General features: G+C 57.5%; 1 protein-coding gene across 1 annotated transcript; it reads right to left on the reverse strand.

Annotated features, from left to right (window-relative positions):
• Positions 1-2311: 2311 nt before the first annotated feature.
• On the reverse strand, positions 2312-20027 carry FBF1 (Fas binding factor 1; the record flags this gene model as incomplete). The annotated part of the gene is given in 23 exon segments (XM_030970240.1): positions 2312-2488; positions 2582-2755; positions 4162-4228; positions 4326-4336; positions 4682-4788; positions 9126-9549; positions 9650-9710; positions 9995-10050; positions 10152-10318; positions 10828-10939; positions 11399-11436; positions 12362-12579; positions 14116-14238; positions 14240-14548; positions 14755-14808; positions 15169-15238; positions 15644-15732; positions 15821-15926; positions 17308-17338; positions 17341-17463; positions 18900-18949; positions 19432-19473; positions 19868-20027. Coding segments are annotated over 23 exon segments (2742 nt in total), but the record flags the coding sequence as incomplete, so codon positions are not given.
• Positions 20028-20101: the final 74 nt, after the last annotated feature.

The following is a 20101-nucleotide window of genomic DNA, read 5'->3' on the forward strand; positions in this document are numbered from 1 at the left end:
GGCAGTGTCCCCAGTGCTGTCCCTGTCCACCAGTGGTGCCCTACCCAGCGCTGTCCCTGTCCCTGGCACTGTCCCCATACCCGGCAGTGTCCCTGGCAGTGTCCCTGTCCCGCAGTGTCCCGCAGTGTCCCCGCACTGTCCCTGTCCCTGGCAGTGTGCCTGTACCCAGCGCTGTCCCCGTACCCAGCGTGTCCCTGTACCCAGCAGTGTCCCTATCCCCGGCAGTGTCCCTGGCAGTGTCCCTGTCCCCAGCACTGTCCCCAGCCGCGTGTCCCCGCAGTGTCCCTGCCCGCTGTCCCCATACCCGGCAGTGTCCCTGTCCCTGGCAGTGTCCCCGCGCTGTCCCGCGTGTCCCTGTCCCCGGCAGTGTCCCCATACCCAGCAGTGTCCTGGCAGTGTCCCCGGCAGTGTCCTTGTCCCAGCGCTGTCCCTGTCCCCATACCCGGCAGTGTCCCTGTCCCTGGCAGTGTCCCCGTACCTGGCAGTGTCCCTGTACCCAGCAGTGTCCTTGTCCCCGGCAGTGTCCCTGTCCCCGGCAGTGTCCCCAGCGCTGTCCCTGTCCCCAGGGCGGGGGCCCAGCTCCTCCTGCAGCTCCGAGCTGCTCCCCGCTCGCTCCAGGCTCCGCCGGGCCCTGAAACAACGGGAACGGGAACGGGGGAGAATGGGACGGGGGAATGGGACAGGGGGAGAAGGGGAAAGGGAGGGGTGGGAAATGTGGGAATAGGAAATGCAGGAATGGTGGGAATGGGAAAGGTGGGAATGGGGAATGGGACAGGTGGGAAAGGGAAAAGGAATGCGGAATGTGGGAGGGGGAAAGGTGGGAATGGGAAAGGTGGGAAAGGGAAAGGCGGGAATGGGAAAGGCGGAAAGGGGGGGAAAGGTGGGAATGGGAAAGGAGGTAGGGAATGGGAAATGGGAAAGGTGGGAAATGAGGGAATAGGAATGCGGGAATGTGGGAATGGGACAGGTGAGAAAGGAAAAGGTGGGAATGGGAAAGGTGGGAAATGTGCGGAAATGTGGGAATGGGAAAAGTGGGGATTAAGGAAGGGGGATTTTCTGGGGAGGGGAATTTTTGGGAGGGGGATTTTCTGGGGGAATTTCCCAGGAAGGGGGGATTTTCTGGAAAGGGGGATTTTCTGGGAATGGTGATTTTCTGGAAAGGGGGATTGTCTGGTGAAAGGGCATTTTCCAGGGTGATTTCCAGGGAAGGAGGGGAGATTTTCTGGGGAGATTTTCCGGGGTGATTTCCAGGGATTGAGAGGGGAATTTGCCTGCGTCAGGCGCTGCTCCTGCTGCCGCGCGCTCCTGCTGCTCCTGCAGCTCCTGCAGCCGCTGCCGCTGCTCCTGCTGCGCCCGGCGCGCCTCCCGCAGCGCCTGCTGCCCCTCCTGCTGCTGCTGCACCCGAAGGCGAAGCGGGAACGGGAACGGGATGGGAATGGGGATGGGGATGGGGAATGGGGAATGGGAATGGGGATGGGGAATGGGGAATGGGGATGGGAATGGGAATGGGGAATGGGAATGGGGAATGGGAATGGGGATGGGGATGGGGAATGGGGAATGGGATGGGGAATGGAATGGGGAATGGGGAATGGGAATGGGGAATGGGGATGGGAATGGGGAATGGGAGAATGGAATGGGGATGGGAATGGGGAATGGGAATGGGGATGGGGAATGGGGAATGGGGAATGGGAATGGGAATGGGGAATGGGAATGGGAATGGGAATGGGGAACGGAATGGGGAATGGGGATGGGAATGGGGATGGGAATGGGGAATGGGAATGGGGAATGGGAACGGAGGGAATGGGAATGGGAACAGGAATGGGAATGGGGATGGGAATGGGAATGGGAATGGGAATGGGAATGGGAATGGGAACGGGAATGGGAATGGGGAATGGGGATGGGGAATGGGGGAATGGGAATGGGGAATGGGGATGGGGAATGGGGAATGGGGAATGGGGAATGGGGATGGGGATGGGAATGGGGAATGGGGAATGGGGAATGGGGAATGGGATGGGGAACAGGAATGGGATTGGTATGGGGATGGGATGGGATGGACAGGAATGGGAATGGGATGGGGATGGGGAATGGGAATGGGAATGGACCAGAATGGGAATGGGAATGGGAATGGGACTGGGATGGGGAATGCGATGGGCCAGGAGGATGGCTGGGATGTGATGGGGAACAGCACCGGACAGGGGAACAGGACCCAGGCATGGCTCTGAAAAGAGGGGATGGGGAGCCCCAGTTTGGGGGGATGGGGAGCCCCAGCTCTGCTCCCAGCTGTCACTTCCAGCCCGGATGCTCCGTTTACCTCGGCCAGGTCCCGGATCTCGTCCTCCCGCTCCTGCAGGCGCTGCTCAGCCCGCAGAACCTTCTCCTTCTCCAGCCTCAGCTCCCTCCAGGCCTCCTCCAGCTCCTCCCTGTCCCTGGCCAGCTGCTCCTCCTTGGACCTCAGCTCCCGGCTCCGGAACTTCAGCTCTGCCTGATCCTGGGTGGGGACAGCAAACCTCACCTGTCCCGTCCTTTGGAGCGGGGTGAGCAGGAGGAGGGGGTTTGGGAACCCCGGGTGCCCACGGGGGACCTTGGCCAGGCTCCGCAGCGCCGCGTCCACGCCCAGGGCGCGCTCCCTGTGCTGCTCCTCCCGCTCCCGGCTCAGCCGCTCCCGCGAGCGGAGCTCGGCCCCGGCGGCCGCCAGGCGCCGCCGCTCCTCGGAGCGCTCCCGCAGCTCGGCGCGCTGCTCCTCCAGCCACGCGTCCTGCGGACAGCGCCGGGCGCAGCTCCAGGCGGGGTTTGCCCTCCTGCAGCCCGGCCCGGCCGCGCCCGGAGGGAAATCCCACAGGCTGCCCCAGCCCGGGAGCTCCGGCCCGGGGCGGGCAGACAGAGGGCTCGACCTGGCTGCCCCTGAGCCCTTTATCCAATCCTGCTCCCACCTGGCTGCTCCTGAGCCCCTTCCAGTCCAGTTCCCATCCTGGCTGCTCCTGAGCCCTTTCCCGTTTTCACCTGCGTCCTGAGTCCTTTTCCCCGGGCCCTTCCAGCCCCAAGCCCTGCTCCCACCCTGGCTGGTTCTGAGCCCTTTTCCCTGTCCTGATCCCACCCTGGCTGTTCCAAGCCCCTTTCCCAGTCCTGATTCCCATCCTGCCTGGTTCTCAGCCTTTCCAGTCTTCCACCCAGTCCCGAGCTCCCAGTTCCCAGCCGCGGTCCTGAGCCCTTTCCCAGTCCCACTCCATCCTGGTTGCCCGAGCCCTTCCAACCTTGCTTTGTTTGGTTCTGAGCCCTTTCCCAGTCCCATTCCCATCCTGGTTGGCCCTGAGCCCTTTATCCAACCTTGCTCCCATTCTGGCTGGTTCTGAGCTCCTCCAGTTCCCATCCTGCTGGTTCTGAGCCCCTCTCCCAGTCCCATTCCCACCCTGGCTGAGCCCCTTCCCAGTCCTGGTTGGTTCTGAGCCCATTTATCCAGTCCCACCTGGCTGTCCAGCCCTTTATCCACTGCTCCCATCCTGGCTGGTTCTGAGCTCCTTTCCCAGTCCCACTTACCCCACCCAGCGGCTGGTTCCAAGCCCCTTCCCAGTCTTTTTTGCCCTTTTTCCCATCCTGCCCCCCTGGCGTTCGCCCCTTTCCCAGTCCTGATTCCCATCCTGCCTGGTTCTCAGCCTTTCCCCAGTCCCACTCCCACCCAGCCGGTCCTGAGCCCCTTCCAGTTCCCACCCTGCTGGTTCTGAGCCCTTTTCCCAGTCCCACTCCCATCCTGGTTGGCCCTGAGCCCTTTATCCAACCTTGCTCCCATTCTGGCTGGTTCTGAGCTCCGTCACCTGGCTGGTCTGAGTCCCCTTTCCCAGTCCCACTCCCACCCAGGTGGTTCCAAGCCCCTCGTTCTGGGTTCTGAGCCCCCTCCCCATCCCAGTCCCTCCCAGAGCAGGTCCAGACCCCCACCCCGGCATCCCCAGCATTCCTGGGGAGCGCCCCCCCTGCTCGCGGGCTCACGGGGCTCACCTGGGCCTGCCCGTCACCTGGGCCCTGTCCCGCTCACTGGGGCTCACCTGGCCCTGTCCCCGCTCACCTGGGCCCTGTCCCCGCTCACCTGGGGCTCACCTGGCCCTGTCCCCGCTCACCTGGGCCCTGTCCCCGCTCACCTGGGGCTCACCTGGCCCTGTCCCCGCTCACCTTGGCCTCGTCCAGCGCCGCCCTCTCCATGGCCAGCAGCTGAGCCGAGAGCCGCCGCTCCTCGCTCCTGGGGAGGCAGCGCGGGGACAGGGACAGGGTGGGGACACAGGGAAGGGACAAGGAAGGAAAGGGAAGGGAATGGGAAAGGGATGGGGAGGGCTCACAGGGAGTCGCCCTGGGGAGGCACCGGGAGTGGGAGGACAGGAACAGTAGGAGGGAAGGGGTGGGGAGTAGTATGGGAGGGATGGGGGGTGGCGCTCCTGGGGAGGCACCGGGAGTGGGACGGGGACAGGGACAGAGGACATGGGACAGGACCATGGACAGGGACACAGCCAAGGACATGGGATACAGAGATGGGCACGGGCACAGGACACGGACACAAGCAGGGACAGGGACATGGCCACAGCTCAGCAGGGGTCTCAGCAGGAGCTCCTCCAGCCAGCACTGCCAGGACAGGGACACAGCCAGGAACACGGGCACAGCTTCAGGAGACAGCCACAGCTCTGGGACGGGGCCTCACCTGCTCCAGGAGCTGCTCCTGCTGCCCCAGCCTGGTCTCCAAATCGGTCACGGCCTCCTGGAGCCGGCTCTGCTCCCGCTGCTGCCGGCACAGCCGGGCCCGGAGCGCTGCGAGGGGCACGGGGCGGCCGGGAGGCAGCAGGTGGGATCCCCCTCCATCCACAGGGAGATCCCACTGGGAAAAAACCCCGTGCTCCTGCTCCATCCCACCCCATCCCAGGGAAATCCCACATGGACAACCCCCGTGCTCCTGCTCCATCCCATCCCAGAACAGTGAGATCCCACAAGGGAAAAAACCCCGTGCTCCTGCTCCATCCCATCCCAGGTCAAGGTCTCCATCCTCTGATCCCACAGAGAAAACCTCCTGTGTTCCTGTTCCATCCCATCCCAGGACAGCAAGATCCCAAGAACCCCCCCTTCCATCCCATCCCTCCCAGGGAAATCCCACAAGGGAAAAAACCTCTGTGTTCCATCCCATCCCAGGACAGTGAGATCCCACTGGGAAAAAACCCCGTGCTCCTGCTCCATCCCATCCCAGACAGTGAAATCCCACAAGGGAAAAAACCCCATGTTCCTGCTCCATCCCATCCCATCCCATCCCATCCCATCCCATCCCATCCCATCCCATCCCATCCCATCCCATCCCATCCCATCCCAGAGAAATCCCACATGGACAACCCCCGTGATCCTGCTCTATCCCACCCCAGGACAGGGAGATCCTCCCTCCATCCACAGGGAGATCCCACTGGGAAAAAAACCCCTGTTCCTGCTCCATCCCATCTCAGAACAGCGAGACCCCACATGGAAACCCCCTGTGTTCCATCCCATCCCATCCCAGAACAGGGAAATCCCACAAAGGAAAAACTCCCATGTTCCTGCTCCATCCCATCCCATCCCATCCCATCCCATCCCATCCCATCCCATCCCATCCCAGGACAGTGAGATGCCACATGGAAACCCCTTGTTCCTGCTCCATCCCATCCCAGGACAGGGAAATCCCACATGGAAAACACCCCATGTTCCTGCTTTATCCCATCCCATCCCAGGACAGGACAGGGAAATCCCACGAGGAAAAAACCTCTGTGTTCCTGCTCCATCCCATCCCATCCCATCCCATCCCATCCCATCCCATCCCATCCCATCCCAGGGAAATCCCACATGGACAACCCCCCATGTTCCTGCTCCATCCCACCCCATCCCAGGTCAGGGAGATCCTCCCTCCATCCACATGGAAATCCCACATGGAAACCCCTCGTGTTCCTGCTTTATCCCATCCCATCCCAGAACAGGGAAATCCCACAGGGGAAAACTCCGTGTGCTCGTGCTCCATCCCATCCCAGGACCCAGCGAGATCCCACATGGACAACCCCCCATGTTCCTGATCCATCCCATCCCACCCCATTCCAGGTCAGGGAGATCCTCCCTCCATCCACATGGAAATCCCACATGGAAAACCTCCTGTGTTCCTGCTCCATCCCATCCCAGGACAGGGAAACCCCACAGGGAAAAAATCCCCGTGCTCGTGCTCCATCTCATCCCATCCCATCCCAGGTCAGGGAGATCCCACAGGGAAAAAACTCCCGTGTTCCTGCTCCATCCCATCCCATCCCAGAACAGGGAAATCCCACAGGGAAACCACCTGTGCTTCTGTTCCACCCCATCCCAGTACAGGGAGATTCCACATGGAAAACTCCCTGTGTTCCTGCTCCATCCCACCCCATCCCAGGTCAGGGAGATCCTCCCTCCATCCACATGGAAATCCCACAGAGAAAACCTCCTGTGTTCCTGCTCCATCCCATCCCAGGAAAGATCCCCACCGAGCCCAAATCCCATGCCATGCTCCATCTCATCCCATCCCATCCCATCCCATCCCATCCCATCCCATCCCAGCCCATCCCATCCCATCCCATCCCATCCCATCCATCCCATCCCATCCCATCCCATCCCATCCCATCCCATCCCAGGGAGATCCCCCTGTGGGATCTGGATCGGGACTTTGCCAGCCTCAGCTCCCGGCCTCTGGCTCGCCAGGGACAGCTGGAATTCCGTGAATTCAGAGAATTCTGCAAATTCTGAGAATTCTACAAGTTCTATGAATTCCATGAACTCTGTGAATTCTGTAAATTCTGAGAATTCTACAAATCCTATGAATCCCATGAGTTCTGTGAGCTCTGTGAATTCAGTGAATTCCATTAATTCCGTGAATTCTGCAAATTCAGTGAATTCTGTGACTTCTGCAAATGCAGTGAATTCTGTGAATTCTGCAAATTCTGAGAATTCTGTGAATTCCATGAATTCTGAAAATTCTACAAATTCTGTGAATTCCATTAATTCCATGAATTCTGTGAACTCTGTAAATTCCATGAATTCTGCAAATTCTGTGAATTCCATTAATTCCGTGAACTCTGTGATTCTGAGAATTCTGTGAATTCCATGAACTCTGTGAAATCTGTGATTTCTGTGATTTCTGTGAACTCTGCAAACTCTGTGAATTACGTGAATTCTGTGAAATCTGTGAATTCAGTGAATTCCATTAATTCTGTAAATTCTGAGAATTCTACAAATTCTGTGAATTCCACGAATTCCGTGAATTCTGTGAATGCTGCAAATTCAGTGAATTCTGTGACTTCCGTGAATTCCATGAATTCTGCAAACTCCATTAATTCTGCAAATTCTGTGAATTCTGTAAATTCTGAGAATTCTACAAATTCTGTGAATTCCATTAATTCTATGAACTCTGTAAATTCTGTGAATTCCATTAATTCCATTAATTCTGTGAATTTACTGAATCCTGTGAAATCTGTGAATTCCACTAATCCAGTGAACCTGTGAACTCCGAATCCAGTGAATTCTGTGAATTCTGCAAATTCCACGAATTCTGTGAAATCTGTGAATTCCACAAATCCAGTGAATCTGTGAACTCTGTGAATTCTGTGAAATCTGTGAATTCCACTAATTCAGCTAATTCTGTGAACTCTGTAAATTCTGAGAACTCTGTGAATTCAGTGAATTCTGCGAATTCCATGAATTCTGTGAAATCTGTGAATTCCACGAATCCAGTGAATCTGTGAACTCTGAATTCAGTGAATTCTGCGAATTCTGCGAATTCCACGAATTCTGTAAAATCTGTGAATTTCATTAATTCTGTGATTTCTGTGAAGTCTGTGAATTCAGTGAATTCTATTAAATCTGTGAATTCCATGAATTCAGTTAATTCTATGAACTCTGTAAATTCAGTGAATTCTGCGAATTCCACGAATTCTGTGAAATCTGTGAATTCCATTAATTCTGTGAACTCTGTGATTTCTGTGAACTCCGTAAATTTAGTGAATTCTGTGAAATCTGTGAATTCCACGAATCCAGTGAATCTGTGAACTCTGAATTCAGTGAACTCTGTGATTCTGAGAATTCTGTGAAATCTGTGATTTCTGTGAAATCTGTGAATTCCACAAATTCAGTTAATTCTGTGAACCCTGTAAATTCAGTGAATTCTGCAAATTCCACGAATTCTGTGAAATCTGTGAATTCCATTAATTCTGTGAACTCTGTGATTCCTGTGAACTCCGTGATTCTGAGAATTCTGTGAATTCTGTGAAATCTGTGATTTCTGTGAACTCTGTGAATTTAGTGAATTCTATGAAATCTGTGAATTCCATGAATCCAGTGAATTCTGTGAACTCTGTAAATTCTGAGAACTCTGTGAATTTAGTGAATTCTGTGAATTCCACGAATTCTGTGAAATCTGTGAATTCCATTAATTCTGTGAACTCTGTGATTTCTGTGAACTCTGTGAATTCAGTGAATTCAGTGAAATCTGTGAATTCCACTAATCCAGTGAATCTGTGAACTCTGAATTCAGTGAACTCTGCGAATTCTGCAAATTCCACGAATTCTATAAAATCTGTGAATTCCATTAATTCCGTGATCTCTGCGAATTCTGTGAAGTCTGTGAATTCAGTGAATTCTATTAAATCTGTGAATTCCATGAATCCAGTGAATCTGTGAACTCTGTAAATTCTGAGAACTCTGAATTTAGTGAATTCTGCGAATTCCACGAATTCTGTGAAATCTGTGAATTCCATTAATTCTGTGAACTCTGTGAATTCAGTGAATTCTGTGAACTCTGTGAATTCCACGAATTCCGTGAATTCTGCGAATTCCATGAATTCTGTGAAATCTGTGAATTCCATTAATTCTGTGAACTCCGTGAATTCTGAGAATTCCGTGAATTCCGCGAACTTTTCCCGTTCCCTCGGAGCAGCAGAGCCCCCGGCCGGGATCCCGCAGGAGGGCCGGGACAGGGATCCGCAGCCCCAGGGATCCTTCGGGATCCTTCTGGACACCGGGATTTGTCCCGGCACCGTCTGGATCCCGTGGGGTCGGCTCTGAGCCCCTGGGATGGAGCAGAGGGTCCCGCGGGAATGATGCACCCCCAGGGAATTCACCTGTGAGCTGCTCGTCCTGCTCCTGGGATCCGGGGTGATCCAGGGATCCGGGGTGATCCAGGGATCTGGGGTGATCCTGGGGTCTGGGGTGATCCAGGGGGATTCTGGGGTGATTCAGCGATCTGGGGTGATCCAGGGATTTGGGGTGATCCTGGGGTCTGGGGTGATCCTGGGATCTGGGGTGATCCAGGGTGATTCTGGGGTGATCCAGGGACTCAGGGTGATCCAGGGTGATTCTGGGGTGATCCTGTGCCCCAGGGGTCTGGGGTGACCCAGGGATCAGGGGTGATTCTGGAATCTGAGGTGATCCAGGGATCCTGGGTGATCCTGGGGTCTGGGGTGATTCAGCGACCTGGGGTGATCCAGGGATTCGGGGTGTTCCAAGGGTCTGGGGTGATCCAGGGATCTGGGGTGATCCAGGGATCTGGGGTGATCCAGGGATCTGGGGTGATCATGGGATCCAGGGTGATCCTGGGGTCTGGGGCATTTCTGGGATCTGGGATGATCCAGGGATCTGGCGTGACCCTGGGATCTGGGACATTTCTGGGGTCTGGGGTGATCCAGGGATTCGGGGTGATCTTGGGGCTTTGGGTGATCCACGGATTTGAGGTGTTACAGGGGTCTGGGGTGATCCTGTGCCCCGGGGTGATCCAGGGATCTGGGGCGATCCAGGATGATTTTGGGGTGACCCTGGGGTCTGGGGTGATCCAGGGATCCGGGGTGACCCGGGGTGATTGTGGGGTGTTCCAGGGGTCTGGGGTGACCCGGGGTGATTCTGGGGTGACCTGGGGTGATCCTGGGGTGTTCCCGCGCCCCGGGGCGCTCCAGGGAAGGAGCAGGGCCCCGGGGCGCAGGTGAGGCCCCGTTACCTGTGGCAGCTCTCCGGGAGCTCCTGCAGGGCCCGCCCCAGCTCCAGCGTCCGCACCTGGCGGGAGCGCGACGGGCTCCAGGTGCCGCCCGAGGCGGGGCACCCACGGCCACCTGCGGTTCCCCAGGTGACCCCCCAGGTGACCCCCTCAGCCCCACCTGGTTCTCCAGCTCCTCCAGCCGGGCCTGGAGGGTCTGCAGGGCGACCCCACAGCCGGGATGGTCCTGGGACAGGTGGGACTGGAGAGCTCGGGAATCCTGGTGGGGCCGGGACGGGAGAGATCCCAGATCCTCCTGGTGGGATGGGATGGGAGAGATCCCAAATCCTCCTGGTGGGAATGGGAGAGATCCCAAATCCTCCTGGTGGGAATGGGATGGGAGAGATCCCAGATCCTTGTGGGCCCAGGATGGGAGAGATCCCAAATCCTCCTGGTGGGAATGGGATGGGAGAGATCCCAAATCCTCCTGGTGGGGCCAGGATGGGAGAGATCCCAAATCCTCTTGGTGGGGCTGGGATGAGAGAGATCCCAGATCCTCCTGGTGGGAATGGGAGAGATCCCAAATCCTCCTGGTGGGAATGGGATGGGAGAGATCCCAAATCCTTGTGGGGCTGGGATGGGAGAGATCCCAAATCCTCCTGGTGGGAATGGGATGGGAGAGATCCCAAATCCTCCTGGTGGGAATGGGAGAGATCCCAAATCCTTGTGGGGCTGGGATGGGAGAGATCCCAAATCCTCCTGGTGGGAATGGGATGGGAGAGCTCCAGGACCCACCTGGCCCTGCTGGGATGGAGCTCCAGGACGCTCCTGGCCCTGCTGGGATGGAGCTCCAGGACGCTCCTGGTGCCCCCGGGCCGGGAAAGCTGCGGGACGCTCCGGGCAGAGCCAGGACGGGAGAGCTCGGGGATGCTCCGGGCGGGATGGGGCAGGGTCCCACAGCAGATCCTCCTGTGGGGACACGGGGACGCTCCAGGAGAGGCCTGCGAGGGGCAGCTCTGCTCTCCCGGGAATGCTGATCCATGCCCAGATCCCAAGGGATCCCAGGGACCCTCCCCTCTCCCGGGAATGCTGATCCATGCCCAGATCCCAAGGGATCCCAGGGATCCTCCCCTCTCCCGGGAATGCTGATCCATGCCCAGATCCCAAGGGATCCCCGGGATCCTCCCTCTCCCGGAATGCTGATCCATGCCCAGATCCCAAGGGATCCCGGGATCCTCCCCTCTCCCGGGAATGCTGATCCATGCCCAGATCCCAAGGGATCCCAGGGATCCTCCCCTCTCCCGGGAATGCTGATCCATGCCCAGATCCCAAGGGATCCCAGGGACCCTCCCCTCTCCCGGGAATGCTGATCCATGGCCAGATCCCAAGGGATCCCCGGGATCCTCCCCGCTCTGCCCCAGCACCCACCTGAGCGGGTGTGGCAGGAACCGGCACCTCCTGCACGGCTGGGGTGGAGAATGGGACAGAGGCATCACTGGGACACACGGGAGGAATGGAACCGTCCCGTCCCATGGATCCCATCACATGGATCCCATCCTGTCCCATGGATCCCATCCCATGGATCCCATTATCCCATCCCACGGATCCCATCCCATGGATCCCATCCCGTCCCATGGATCCCATCCCGTCCCATGGATCCCATTCCATGGATCCCATTATCCCATCCCATGAATCCCATGGATCCCATGAATCCCATCCCATCCCATCCCATCCTGTGGATTCCATCCCATCCCATGGATCCCATGCCATTATCCCATCCCATCCCATCCCATCCCATTATCCCATTATCCCATCCCATGGATCCCATCCCATCCTATCCCATCCCGTGGATCCCACCCCATCCCATCCCATGGATCCCATCCCATTCCATGGATCCCATCCCATCCCATGGATCCCACCCCATCTGATCTCATTGATCCCAACTCATTAATCCCATTGACCCCATCCCATCCCATTATCCCACCATCCCATTTTCCCATTATTCTGTTATCCCAATATCACATCACCCCACCCCGTTATCCCATTTTTCCATCCCATTATCCCATTATCCTGTTATCCCATCATCCCATGATCCCATCCCATCATCCCACTATCCCATCTCATTATCCCATGATCCCATCTCGTTATCCCGTGATCCCATACCGATATCCCATGATCCAATCCCATTAATCCACTATCCCACTATCCCGTTATCCCGATATCCCGATATCGCATTATCCCGTTATCCCACTATCCCGATATCCCACTGTCCCATGATCCCGTAATCCCCTGGCCCAGCTGCCCCGGTTCCAGAGCAGGGCCCAGGGTCCCCAGGTGTCCCTGCCAGGCCAGGTGACCTCTGAGGACACCTGGGGGGTGACAGAGCCTCACCTGCTGCCACCTGTGCCACCTGTGCCGTGTCACCTGGTGCCACCTGCGCCACCTGTGCCGTGTCACCTGGTGCCACCTGTGCCGTGTCACCTGCTGCCACCTGTGCCGTGTCACCTGGTGCCACCTGTGCCGTGTCACCTGGTGCCACCTGTGCCACCTGTGCCGCGTCACCTGGTGCCACCTGCCCGTGGGGGCGTGTCCCGAGGCGGGGCTCCAGCCTGGGGGGGAACAAATCCCAGGGGAGAGTCGGGGGGTCGGGCCTGGCCTGGCCTCTGCCACCTGTGACACCTGAGTCACCTGGGTCACCTGTGTCATGTCACCTGTGCCACCCATGACATCTGTGCCACCTATGCTGTGCCACCTCTGACACCTGTGCCACCTGTGTCACCTGTACCACCCACGCTGTGCCACCTGCACCACCTGGGTCACCTCTGTCACCTGTGCCACCTCTGCCACCTGTGCTGTATCACCTGTGCCTTCTGTGTCGTCTCTGTCACCTGTGCCACCTGCGTCACCTGTACCATCTGTGCCGTGTCACCATCTGTGTCAGCTGTGCCACCTCTGTCACCTGTGTTACCTGTTCCATCTGTGTCACTTGTGCCACCTGTGTCACCTGTGCTGTGCCACCTGTGTCACTTGTGTCACCTCTGTCACCTGTACCACCAGTACCATCTGTGCCATGTCACCTTTGCTGTGTCAGCTGTGCCACCTCTGTCACCTGTACCACCTGTGTCACCTATGTCACCTGTGCCACCTGAATCACCTGTGTCACCTGGGTCACCTCTGTCACCTGTGCCACGTCATCTCTGCCACCTGTGCCACTTGTGTCACCTGTGCCACCTGAGTCACGTATGCCACCTGTGTCACTTGTGTCACCTCTGTCACCTGTGCCGTGTCACCTGTGTCACCTGGGTCACCTGTGCTGTGTCACCTGTACCATCTGTGCCACCTGTGTCACTTGTACCACCTGTGTCACCTGTACTGTGTCACCTGTGCCACCTCTGTCACCTGTGCCATCTGTGCCATGTCACCTGTGCCATCTGTATCACCTGTGTCACTTGTGTCACCTGTACTGTGTCACCTGTGTCACCTGCGCTGCCCCACCTGCCCAATGTCAGGGATGCCACCTTTGGGACTCGGAGGGAACGGGGACACCCCAAACCTCCATCCCTGTGGTCACCTCCCCAACACTGGTCACCTGAGCCCTTCCAGGTGACACCTGAGCCTTCCCAGGTCACACCTGAGCCCTCCCAGGTGACACCTGAGCCCTCCCAGGTGACACTTTTGTCCCACCTAGGTGACACCTGTGTCCCAGGTGACACCTGAGCCCTCCCAGGTGGCACCTGAGCCCTCCCAGGTGACACTTGTGTCCCACCCAGGTGACACCTGAGCCCTCCCAGGTGACACCTGAGCCCTCCTAGGTGAGCTGAGCCAGGGGAGCCTCATCCTGGGAACGGGGACGTGGGAGGAGCTCAGGTGGGGGAATTCCGGAGCAGGGACATCCCTGGGGACACCTGGGACAGGGACATCCCTGGGGACACCTGGGACAGGGACATCCCCTGGCACACCTGGGACAGTGACATCCCCTGGGACACCTGGGACAGTGACATCACCTGGGCACACCTGGAGGAGACTGGGACAGGGATGTCACCTGGGCACCGAGGACACCTGGGACAGGGATATCCCCTGGGACACCTGGAGGACACCTGGGCCGGGAGCCCCGATCCCGGAGATCTCCCGGGGGTTCCCTTTACCTGCCGGGCTCGGGGGGCTCCGGGACCCTCTGGGGGTGGGAATTCCGCCGGGACCCGGGGACACCGGGGCGCAGGGGGTCCCCGTCCTTCTGTCCTGGGGAAATCCCCGTCCTTCTGTCCTGGGAAATCCTTGTCCTTCTGTCCCCATCCTGGGGAATCCTCGTCCCCCAGTCCTGTGGGATCCTTGTCCTTCTGTCCTAATCCCAAGAAATTATTTTCCTTCGATCCCAATCCAAGGAAATCCTTGTTCTTGAATCTCAGTCCTGGGTGACCCTTGTCCTTCTGTCCCCATCCAAGGAAATCCTCGTCCTTCTGTCCCAATCCTGGGAAATCCTTGTTCTTCGATCCCAATCCCAGGAAATCCTTTTCCTTCTGTCCCAATCCCAGGAAATCCTCATCCTTCGATCCCAATCCCGGAAAATCCTCATCCTTCGATCCCAATCCCAGGAAATCCTTGTTCTTCTGTCCCAGTCCTTTGGGATCCTTGTCCTTCGATCCCAATCCTGGGAAATCCTTGTCCTTCTGTCCCAGTCCCAGGGGATCCTCGTCCTTCTGTCCCGATCCAAGGAAATCCTCGTCCTTCTGTCCCTTTGTCCTTTGTATCAAATCGTCCCCCATCCCAGGAAATCCTCGTCCTTCAGCCCCAGCCAGGCGGCCCCGGAGGGACGTCGGGAGCTGCTCCCAGCCGAGCACCTGTGGGGACAGAGGGACACTGGGGACACTGGGGACATTGGGGACATATGGGGACACTGGGGGACATTGGGGACAATGGGGACATTGGGGACAATGGGGGACACTGGGGACATTGCAGACACCTTGGGGACAATGGGGACAATGAGCACAACAGGAGCACTGGGGACACTGGGGGACAATGGGGAGACTGGGGGACAATGGGGGACATTGGGGACAATAGGGACTGAGCAGGGGACACTGGGGGACAATAGAGGGCATTGGGGACAATGGGGACACTGGGGACAATGGAGGATATTGGGGACAGTGGGGACACTGGGGACACAGCCAGGTGGGGACATTCCCCGCTCCCCTCCCCGGTACCTCCTTCCCCGTCTCCGCCCGGTCCCTGAGGCCACCGAGGGCTCGTAGGATCCAAAGGGAAATCCCGGCCCTGCGGAACAACGGGGCACGAAATTCCCCAAAAAAAAAAATTCCCACAAAATTAAAAAAAAAAATTCCCTGAAATTCCCACAATATTCCCAAAATTCTCCCAAAAATTCCCAAAATTCCCACAATATTCCCAAAATTCCCCAAAAAATCCCCAAAATATTCCCAACGGGACTGGGCTCGGAAAACGCCTGTGCTGCTCCTTCCTGGAATTCCCAGTGGGATTTCACCCTCTGGAAAACGCCTGTGCTGCTCCTCATTGGAATTCCCAATGGGATTAAACATCTGGAAAACGCCTGTGCTGCTCCTCCTGGAATTCCCAGTGGGATTTCACCCTCTGGAAAACGCCTGTGCTGCTCCTCCTGGAATTCCCAGTGGGATTTCACCCTCCGGAACCCGCCCTGCTCACCTGGCTGCTCCTGCCCCTTGGGCTCCCTCTGGAATTCCGCCTTTCCCGGCCGCTCCTGGATCCCGGCGCGGCCCCTCCGGAGCCCCTGGCTGGGCACAGGTGGGGGTGGCACTGAGGTGGCACTGAGGTGGCACCGGGGGTGGCACCGGGACCCCCCTGTCCCCATTGTCCCCTCACCCCTGCGGCGATCCCGGCGCGCTCCCGGCTCCGTCGCTGCCGAGTCCCAGCGAATCCATCAGGTCATCGACGTCGTCCCCAAAGGTGACATCGGCGCGGGGCGGGGCTGGGGGGTGGCACTGATGGCATCTGGGATGTCCCTGGGTGTCACCAGCACTGGGACATCCCTGGGTGTCACCAGCACTGGGACATCTCCAGGTGCCACCAACTGTGGGACATCCCTGAGTGTCACCAGCACTGGGGCATCTCCAGGTGTCACCAGCACTGGGACATCTCCAGGTGTCAACAAAACTGGGACATCTCCAGGTATCACTGGCTTGGGGACATCCCTGGGTGCCACCAGCATTGGGACATCCCTGGGTGTCACCAACTGTGGGACATCTCCAGGTGTCACCAAAACTGGGACATCTCCTGGTGCCACCAGCTCTGGGACATCCCTGGATGTCACCAACACTGGGACATCTCCGGGTGTCACTAGCTCTGGGACATCTCAGGGACATCTCCGGGTGTCACCAATACTGGGACATCTCCAGGTGCCACCAATCAGCTCTGGGATGTCCCTGGGTGCCACCAACACTGGGACATCCCTGGGTGTCACCAGCACTGGGACATCCCTGAGTGTCACCAACACTGGGACATCTCCAGGTGCCACCAATCAGCTCTGGGACACCTCTGGGTGTCACCAACACTGGGACATCCCCGGGTGTCACCAGCACTGGGACATCTCAGGGACATCCCTGAGTGTCACCAGCACTGGGACATCCCCGGGTGTCACCAGCACTGGGGCATCTCCAGGTGTCACCACCTGGATTTGGGACATCTCGCGGTGTCACTGGCTTGGGGACATTTGCACGTGTCACCAATTCTGAGACACCTGTGAGTGTCACCAGCACTGGGGCATCTCCGGGTGCCACCAGCACTGGGACAGGGTTGATCCCACAGCAATGGGGTTGATCCCACAGCAATAGGTTGATCCCACAGTAATGGGGTCGATCCCACAGGATTGGGGTTGATCCCATGGATTGGGGTTGATCCCACAGGATTGGGGTTGATCCCAAGGAATGGGGCTAATCCCATGGGATTGGGGTTGATCCCACAGCATTGGGGTTGATCCCATGGATTGGGGTTGATCCCACAGGAATGGGGTCGATCTCACAGGATTGGGGTTGATCCCATGGTATTGGGGTTGATCCCAAGGATTGGGGTTGATCCCATGGAATGGGGTCGATCCCACAGGATTGGGGCTGATCCCACAGCAATGGAGGTTGATCCCACAGTAATGGGGTCGATCCCACAGAATTGGGGTTGATCCCAAGGATTGGGGTTGGTCCCTCAGCAATGGGGTTGATCCCATGGAATGGGGTTGATCCCATTGTATTGGGGCTGATCCCACAGCAATGGGGTCAATCCCACAGGATTGGGGTCGATCCCATGGATCGGGGTTGATCCCACGGGAATGGGGTCGATCCCACGGGAATTCCCGCTACCTTTTTGGGGACCCGGCCCCTTCCCGGCTCGCGTTTCCCCGGCCTGGGCCCGGCTCTGGCCATTCCCAGGATTTCTGCATCCAGCTCGTCCAGCTCGTCCATGGGATCCATGGGATCCTGATCCTGGTGATCCATGGGATCCATGGGATCCAGCTCCTGAGGGGGGGCAGCTCCTGCCCTCACCTGCAGCCCAGGTGGGATCCCAAATCCCTCGGGAATTCTGCCCCACGCACCTTCGCCCCTTCTGCGTTCCCCACTGGGAATTTCCCATTCCCCACTGGGAATTTCCTGTTCCCCATTGGGAATTTCCTGGTTTTTTGGGAATTTTCCATTCCCCATTGGGAATTTCCTGTTCCCCATTGGGAATTTCCTGGTTTTTTGGGAATTTTCCATTTCCCACTGGGAATTCCCCATTCTTTGGGATTTCCCATTCCCCATTGGGAATTTCCTGGTTTTTTGGGAATTTTCCATTCCCCATTTGGAATTTTCCATTTCCCACTGGGAATTCCCCATTCTTTGGGATTTCCCATTTCCCATTGGGAATTTCCTGGTTTTTTGGGAATTTTCCATTTCCCATTGGGAATTTCCTGTTTTTTGGGGAATTTCCCATTTCCCATTGGGAATTTCCTGTTTTTTGGGGAATTTTCCATTCCCCATTGGGAATTTCCTGTTCCCCATTGGGAATTTCCTGTTCTTTGGGAATTTCCCGTTCCCCGTTGGGAATTTCCCATTCCGTTTTTTGGGAATTTCCCATTTTCTGGGAATTTCCCACTCTCCATTGGAAATTTCCCATTCCCCGTTGGGAGTTTCCAATTTTTCTGGAATTGCCTGTTCTTTGGGAATTTCCCATTCTTTGGGAATTCCCTGTTCTTTGGGAATTTCCCTCTCTGAGAATTCTCCCGTGAAATTTCTCATTCTTTTTTTGAATTTCCCATTTTCTGGGATTTCATTTTTGGAGTTTCCCCTTTTTTTGGGGGGGGGGGAATTTCCAATTTTCCATTGGGAATTTCCCATTTTTGGGATTTTCCCATTTTTTGGGAATTTCTTATTCTTTGGGAATTTCCCATTTTTTGGGAATTTCCCGCTCTCCATTGGGAATTTCCCATTTTTTCTGGATTTTCCCGTTCTTCAGGGATTTCCCATTCCCCTTTGGGAATTTCCCATTTTTTGAGATTTTCCCGTTCTTTGGGAATTTCCTGCTCTCCATTGGGAATTTTCCATTTTCTGTTGGGAATTTCCTGTTTCCCACGGGGAATTTCCCATTCCCTTTTGGGAATTTCCCATTCTTTTGAATTCCCTGTTCTTTGGAAATTTCCTTTTCCCCGTTGTGAATTTCCCGGTTTTTTTGGAATTTCCCATTTTTTGGAGTTTCCCGTTTTTTTGGGAATTTCCCGTTCTCCACTGGGAATTTCCTGTTTCTTGGGAATTTCCCCATCCCTGGGAATTTTCCATTTTTAAGGAATTTCCCATTTTTTGGGATTTCCCCCCTCAATCCTGATCCCAGCCCCAGGTGAGGGGGTGGGGTGGGGCTGGGCTCACCTGGGCTCCCCCAGAGCTCACCTGGGGCTCACCTGGGCTCCCCCAGAGCTCACCTGCAGGAAGGAGGCGCGGGAACCTCGGGAGGGCGGGGCCGGGGCCTCCTCTGGAAACAAGGGAGGGGTCAGGGATGGACACGGAGACAGGTGGGGATGGGGAGGGCGGGGGACACGCCCAGGTGAGCCCAGGTGACCTCCCCAGGTGACCTCCCCAGGTGATCCTGGGGGCCCCCAGGTGACCCCCCCCAGGTGACCCCAGGTGATCCCCCACCCGCTCCCCAGTCCCTCCCAGTGTTCCCTCCATTTCTCAAAAGGGATTCCCGCCCAGGGGATTCCCAGGTGAGCCCAAGCAAGTGACCCCAGGGGATTCCCAGGTGATCCCAGGTAATTCCCTCCAGGTGACCCTCCACAGGTGACCCCAAGTAATTCCCAGGTGACCCCAGGTGACCCCTAGATGACCCCAGGTGACTCCCAGGTGAGCCCCCCCAAAGCGATTCCCTCCAGGTGACCCTCCGCAGGTGACCCCAAGTGACCCCAGGTAATTCCCAGGTGACCCCAGGTAACCCCCCCAGGTCACCTCCCCCGTTACCATCGGATCCCAGGAGCTCCCCGAGCACGTCCTCGATGGGATCTGGAACAGGACAGAGCCCAGGTGAGCCCAGGTGAGCCCAGCTGAACTCAGGTGAGCCCAGGTGTGCCTAGGTGAGCTCAGGTGTGCCCAGGTGAGCCCAGGTGTGTCCCAGGTGAGCCCAGGTGGGTCCAGGTGGTTCAGGATGGACCCCAGGTGGGTCAGGGTGGGTTCCCCGTACCAGGCAGGTGGGAAAAGCTCCTGGGACATCTCACCTGTCCCCTGGGACACCTCACCTGGCACACCTCGCCTGTCCCCTGGGACATTCCCACCCCGCTCCATCCCAGCATTCCCAGGGACCCAAATCCTTTGGAGAGCAGGTGAGGACAGGTGAGGGGACAAGGACAGGACAGGTGGGGACAGGTGACGGCAGGTGAGGACAGGTGCGAGCACTCACCTGGGGAGCTGCTCCGGGCCCGGGCACCCTGCGGAGAGACAAAATTCCCCGGGGAGAGCCGGAAGCGCCAAAATCTCCCCCCACGGCAAAGGTGAGACAGGAGGGGTCCCACACCTGGGTCCCACCCCCTCATGTGAATCCCACCTGGACTCCACACCCGGGTCCCACACCTGGATCCTCTCCCCCTGTCTCTCCCCTCACTCACCCTGGCCCGTCCCGGCCCCTCCGCCATTC

Source organism: Camarhynchus parvulus, unplaced genomic scaffold, assembly GCF_901933205.1.
Source record: "Camarhynchus parvulus unplaced genomic scaffold, STF_HiC, whole genome shotgun sequence".
Lineage (NCBI taxonomy): Eukaryota > Metazoa > Chordata > Aves > Passeriformes > Thraupidae > Camarhynchus > Camarhynchus parvulus.